Raw genomic sequence first — 7,111 nt, forward strand, 5'->3', positions numbered from 1 at the left:
TCCTCATCTACGCACTCCTAAAAAGCAAAAAAGAATCACTCCTGAAGAACCTTCTAAATCTGGGAATAGTGGTAGAGAGACTTCCGAGATTTGGGATCACTTTTCTAAGTTTAAAGCTAAAGGAGGTAAAATTAGGGCAAAATGCAATTACTGTCCAAAAACGTTTGCTGCCGAAAGCAAGAATGGGACTACTACATTATGGTCACATCTAACCGTTAAATGTAACAAATCTCCCTTTAGAATCGTTGATAAGAGACAAACAATGTTAAAACCTATTAAAGAAGGGTGGACAGAAGGTCTTTTGGATTCTAATAAAAGGGTAGTGTATAATGTGGATGAAATTAGAAGGGCCATTGCTGAATTTGTAATTATTGATGAGCAGCCATTTAGAGTTGTAGAGGGAGAAGGCTTTAGGAAATTAATGACTAAAGCCTTACCAAATTTTGAACTACCTTCTCGTGTTACTGTTGCAAGACATTACTTGAGGATTTATCAAGAAGAAAAAGATAAGCTTAAATGTCTTATCAAGGACCAACTTATTTGCCTTACTAGTGACACGTGGACATCACTCCAAAATTTGAGTTATATGGTTGTCACTGCACATTGGATTGATGACCAATGGAATTTACAAAAGAAAATTCTGAATTTTTTTACAACACCAGATCACAAAGGGGAGACTATTGCTAAGGGAATTGAGGAATGCTTATTGGGTTGGGACATTGATAACTTGTTTACAGTAACCTTAGACAATGCGACTGCCAATGATGCTGCCATTAAGCATTTGAAGGTGCTAATGGATGATTGGAATGGGGTAATACTTGGAAATGAATTTTTACATGTTAGGTGTAGTGCTCACATATTGAACTTGATTGTAAAAGAAGGGTTAGATGAACAAATTGAACCCATTTCTCGTGTAAGAAATGCGGTAAAATATGTTAGATCTTCTCCTTCAAGGTTTGCTTCTTTTAAGTCATTTGTTGAAAAAACTAAGATAGATACTCATGGTCTTGTGAGTCTTGATGTTGAAACTAGATGGAACTCGACATATACAATGTTAGATACAGCTTTAAAATTTGAAAAAGCCTTTACATGAATGTATCTGGATGACCATAAATACCAAAAGTATTGTCGGGAAATAAGTGCATTAAGAGGAAATCCATCAGCAACTGACTGGAAGAATGTAAGAGTTTTTGTCAAGTTTCTTGATCTTTTCTACCAAACCAATTTAAAATTTTCAAGGACTTCGTATGTTACTTCCAACTGTTTCTTTCGTGAATTTTTTAGTCTTCGAAGTTCTATTAAAAAGTATTCTAAATGTGAAGATCTTATTTTGGTTGATATGGCCGACAGGATGAAAAGTAAATTTGAGAAGTATTGGGGAAATTTTGAGAATATGAATATGTTATTGCTTGTTGCTGTTGTGTTAGACCCCAGATTTAAGATGAAGTATGTAAACTTCACTCTTTTCAAAGCATATGGTCCTTTGTTAGGAAGATTAAAGTCGGAAGATGTGGCAAGTGTTTTAACGCGTTTGTATGATTCTTACAAAAACTCTACCGTTGATGCTTCTTTTAATGACAATATTGGAGGTGATACTAGCATGCATGAAACCGATGATTTATTGGAATCTGAGTGGGAGAAACATTTGGCAAACGAGGGAAATATTACCAACAAATCTGATCTTCAGATATACTTGATGGATGATGTGGTGAAGAATAAAGATTTTGATATCTTGTCTTGGTGGAAAGTTTCGTCTAGTAAATATCCAGTTGTTTCAAAAATTGCGAGAGATGTTCTTGCTATTCCTGTTTCTACTGTTGCATCTGAGTCGGCATTTAGCACAAGTGGTCGAATTCTTGATTCTTACCGGAGTTCTTTACTGCCAAAAATAGTAGAAGCTCTAATTTGTACTCAACAATGGATACGATCACCTTCTAAAGAATACAATTTTCACGACAGTTTAGAAGAAGTCCAGAACATCGAGCAAGTTGATGAAGGTATTGTTAATTGGTTTATTGTTTATTCTATAACTTTGACATTGCTTAGTACATTGTTAATTGGTTTATTGATTTATTCTAATCATAGTTTATTTGCATCTCTTGTACATAGATGCATCATAAGGAAAGCAGACAAATAGTTCCATACTGGTATAACTTTGCTACTGCCTTAGTGCTACTGCAGATAGTTCCATACTTTGCTACTGCCTTAGTGCTACTGCAAATAGTTCCATACTGGCACTACTTCATGATATTAGACTCTTGTTTTTCTGCACAATGACCAAACCTTGTTATTATTCTGAAGCTAAATTCATCAAATAATCAGCAGATTACTAAATAGGCTCCTACATGCTGCAGGCATCATACAGTTTTTGATAAGTAAATTGCTTTTTCCCCCTAAGTTGGTCCTTTTAAACTTGAGAAACTTTGACAAAATATTGCACTGTCTACAATATATTCATGTACCTAGTCAATCAATTAACTAATAAGAATTTTCGGTTTGCCCTGTACTTTAGACCTTAATGTGTTATTAAAGTGTTACAGATTTGTTTTTTTTTGTTATTAATTTATTCATTTTTCTTGCAGAGTATCGAGACTCACCTTTGAAAATTAATTAGCCAATTTCATTCACGATGCACCATCTGTGTGAGAATTGGTATGTTAATTGATTACACTATTCTTTTACAAAAGTTAAAGACTTCTTCTACAAAAAGTTGTTTTGTAAAGCTCATTTTTTTTTAGTTATGAATTGGCTGGCATTTATTCATGATGCACCTTTGGAAACCTTTATATCTCCTCTAGAGCTATATTTGACTTAACTTTTTATTTTGCAGATAAGAAAATAGAACCAGATATGCAGATTGCTTCCAATATTATGTTTATTGAGTTTAATTGAGAGATGAAGCAACTTCAGTTGTAATAGTTTAGATGATTTAGAGTATACTCAAACTCTAAGGTGAATTTTTGTTTTTGTGACATCTAACATATCATTTTGTCTAAAGCTGTAGTTGCTTAATTTTATGGAAGAAACTATATTAGTTTTTATTTATGTGTGATTAAGTTAATTGGCAGAAGTGGTGAACATTTGGGTTCATTATGGCTATTTGACATTTTAGTTATATTATAAAGTTAAAACTTTGTTTTGCCTCCGTCTATAAAAAACCCGAAAAACCTGAAAAACCTGAAAAACCCGAAAAATCCGAGAAAAATTAATATTGAAAAACCCGACTTGTATTGGTTTGGTTTGGTTTATAGATTTAATAACCCGACACAAATGGTTTGGTTTGGTTTGTAACAAATCCGAACCAACCCGGTCTATGTACACCCCTACTTACTACCAAATGACACCTTAAAACATGTTTATTGAATAAAGCCAAATTCATTATTATATTTAAAAATAAAAAGAAATATATATATATATACCAACTCTAAATCTAATTTCTCTCTCTATTTATAAATATGAATTTTATTTATTTATTTATATATTAATTTTTTTTATGTTTTATGAATATTCGGAGGGCATGAAAGAAACAATCCCCCATTTCTTGTCGGATGACATGTTGGCTATCCATTTTAGTTGATTTGTTACAAAGAGTGGAAATAAAGTGACAAATATGCACAAACGTTATCTCACACTCAAGCTGTTATATAATGCTCAATTTTCCAATAGTGGCAACTTCTTGGGGTCATCAACGTGTTATGTTATTCATCAAGAACATATGTATACGAAATCGATGCTTTAAATTGAATATATATATATACATATATTTTAATAACTTAATTTCTAGCACATAAGGAAAAAAAAAGTGAAGTGCAAGAATCGAACCTACATTTATTGGGTAGAAAACTTCCACAAATAACACCATTAAAATATAGGTTTATACTAAACTAAAATTATGAGTTAGAGGGGACTATATATGTTGATGAGTTGTTGGAGTGGATTTAGGTTTGCAAGACCAGCCTTGAAGGCGTAAAAACCGATAGAAGACAACTCCTGCAATAGCTCCTATAATTGGGGCTACAACATATATCCACAAGTTACCAAACTTCCATGCAACAATTGCTGGTCCTAAAGACCTGGCTGGGTTCATTGATCCTCCTGAAACAGGGCTGCATTCACAATTAAGCAAAAAAAGAAAAAGTATAAGATATTTTTCTTGAATAATTAATTAGAATTATCATATACGTGTGTGTTTTAGGTGCAACTTATGTTACAACTTATTGTACCAAAGTCGTGAAAGCGTATATGACAAAATGAGTGTGACTGCATGTGCCCATTGCACGTTATGTGGATCTGAATGTGTCAGTCCACCGCGATTTGGAAAAATTTAAGAATAATGACAAGCAATGAAAATAATTACCCCGAAATTAGGACAGCCAGTCCAATGGCCACGCCAACAACAAATCCAGACAATGGTCCTGTCTATAAAAAATAAAATATTTAATTAATACGTATAATTAGTTACAAAAAATCGAATTGTTTTTGAGGGAAAAGTTGTTATCTTACAGATTGAGGATCATTTGTCAATGATGCACTTAGGAAGAGAACAATGAAGGTTGCCAAAAGCTCTACTAAAAATGCTGAAGTGCAACCATGTAGAGGTCGTGTTGTCATAAATTCTGCTTTTAATCCATACACCAATTTTCCTGTATATGTAGCCAATATTGAACCTCCCACTTGTGCCACTATATAAAATGGAACCTAAGAAAACAATTCTAATAATTTTAGAAACTAGGAACCAAAATCAAAATTAAGATACCTTGATTTTAGTATAATAATTGAACTAACATTCAATTCTCTCTTTTTTCTCCTTTATTTTGCCTATCCTTTTCCCTCATTTATCTTAATTTCAAATATATGATCTTTTAATATATAATCATTTAGTATCCAAAGCGTGACGTAAAATCCATATAAAAAAAATATTTTCTATTATAATTTTTTTTCACATGTTCGAATTCGAGACCTCAACCATCGGTAACAAAAAATTCATTCCTCTTACCTAACATAGGAAGAAATTTAAAATTATTTCCTCTCTCTCTTTTCTTTTAGTTTTCAAATAGACCATTATAAGAATTTAAAAGACTTAAAAAGAGTTACAAACCTTGGACCATGGAAAATGTCCAACAGCTGCAAATGCTAAAGTGACAGCAGGATTAATGTGAGCCCCAGAGATAGGGCCTATAGAGAAGACTACAACTACTACTGTTAGTGCTGCTGTGGTTGCATATTCCATAAGCCCCACCTGCACTCTCATTATTTCCATGCTTGCCATTATCCCACATATACAAAACATTAACAAAAAAGTCCCTAATGCTTCTGCCAAAACCTGCAACAACATCCAAAAGAATTGAGTTTTTCATTTTGTTATATTTGCTTTTTTCAAGCATGAGATAGTGAATAAGCATGCATCGGTGAAACCAGGAATTTCTCTGAGCGTGTTCGATGTTTACATTTATGAAAATCTTTTGTATAATTTTTCAATGAAGATTATTCAGTTGATCATCATTCACTCTATATGACTACGTCATTGGCGTGCACCCAAGGCTTTACATGTTGGATCTGCATCAATGGCATAGCCACATCAGAGAAGGGTGCTCGGATCAACATCCGTCCTCCAAAATTTATATTGTGAATATAGAGAATTATACTATGTATGTATATAGTTAAAAAATAAATTACATACATATATATATATATATATATATATATATATATAAATGTTAAACTCCCTTATCAAAAATTCTGATATCACCACTGATCAGAATGAGTACATCGTTAAATGAAGTGACGAGAAATTAACGATCATGCTAACCATACGAAGGAGGATTGGATCAATTCCTAGTATTGAGTTGCAAACGTTTCTCTTGTACAACATCTCTACATTGCTTGATGTTGAATGAGATGTGGTGTCTTGATCATATGTAGATTGTTCACTCGTTGATGCATCAACTTGAAATTCGACGGATAAACCATTTTCAAAAGAAGGCAATTTCATGATCATTTAACTAATTATCTCTCCTTTCGTGTGTTGTGGACATGAAAAAGGAAGTTTAATTGACAGGTTGCATAATGAATCGTTTATAAAGTAATCAAATAATGCACAAAACCAAAAGGTAAAGATGATGCAAAATAGATAATTTCTCGTTAATTCATTTGTTATATATTGTAAAGTTCTTTGTATAGTTTTATAATCTTAAAAGTATTAGAAGGTGGAAGTTCAACAGAAAATCAACACACATTTCTTGTGTCACTCCCAACGTATGGAAAAGGTTGTTCATGCATTTTAGCGTGTCCATTATTTCATTTAAGTATGCGTTTGACTTATTATTATTATTATGAGATTACACGTTCAAACTCTTAACCTCTCAACATTTCCCTGCTAGATTATGTAATACAGGAGAACAATATATCAATATAAAAGAATTAACTAAGTATCAAATCAAACAAAATGAACAAATTATATAGTCTATAGATCAAGATTATATTGTTCGTCACCAGTACTCTTGTTCCAGATCATAATTTTCCCTTCTCCTATGTTAAAAAATGCCAACCTAAGCACTTCTCATGTCATTTGCTCAAGCTATGATCGATACATTTAAAGTGATCCATTTCAAGTGGTGCAATTTGTTTGGACACTGTAACAATGGAGTTTAATCATATCTAAATCGAAGTGGGTAAAGTTATAAAAGGGAGATAAGTTGTAGCAATAAAATTAGTCGTATACTCCCTCCGTCCCAATTTATATGAGGTAATTTGATTGAACACAGAGTTTAAGAAAAAATAAGTCTTTTATGTTCATGTGACTAGCTAGAAATCATCTCATTAAGGGTAAACTGCATATTTTAAAGTTAAATTGTTACTAAAATATAGAATTGTGTCGATTTTTTGATACTAACTAAAAAGAAAGTGTGTCATATAAATTGAGATAGGGGGAGTACTACCTTTTGAAATAATGTATGAGTAATGAAAAATTATTGATGAGTATAGTAAAATTGATAAATTTTGCAGCTGTCCGTAATAGAAAAGATGAAATACTTAACCAACTATGGGGAAAAAACAGAGGTGAGTGTGTGACAGAATTATCACCGCGTGTTGTCTCCATTTATTTTTATTT

The 7,111-nt window shown here is 32.4% G+C and overlaps 1 protein-coding gene across 1 annotated transcript; it reads right to left on the minus strand.

Annotated features, from left to right (window-relative positions):
• Window positions 1–3,611: 3,611 nt before the first annotated feature.
• LOC129884912 (probable aquaporin NIP7-1) lies at window positions 3,612–6,156 on the minus strand. Its single transcript, XM_055959178.1, has 5 exons — window positions 5,810–6,156; window positions 5,099–5,323; window positions 4,504–4,698; window positions 4,358–4,419; window positions 3,612–4,106 (listed from the first exon to the last, which is right to left on the minus strand). The coding sequence occupies exons 1-5, from the start codon at window positions 5,996–5,998 to the stop codon at window positions 3,908–3,910; spliced, it is 870 nt and encodes a 289-aa protein (XP_055815153.1). The 5' UTR covers window positions 5,999–6,156; the 3' UTR covers window positions 3,612–3,907.
• Between the last annotated feature and the right edge of the window lie 955 nt (window positions 6,157–7,111).

Source organism: Solanum dulcamara, chromosome 4 (assembly GCF_947179165.1).
Source record: "Solanum dulcamara chromosome 4, daSolDulc1.2, whole genome shotgun sequence".
Lineage (NCBI taxonomy): Eukaryota > Viridiplantae > Streptophyta > Magnoliopsida > Solanales > Solanaceae > Solanum > Solanum dulcamara.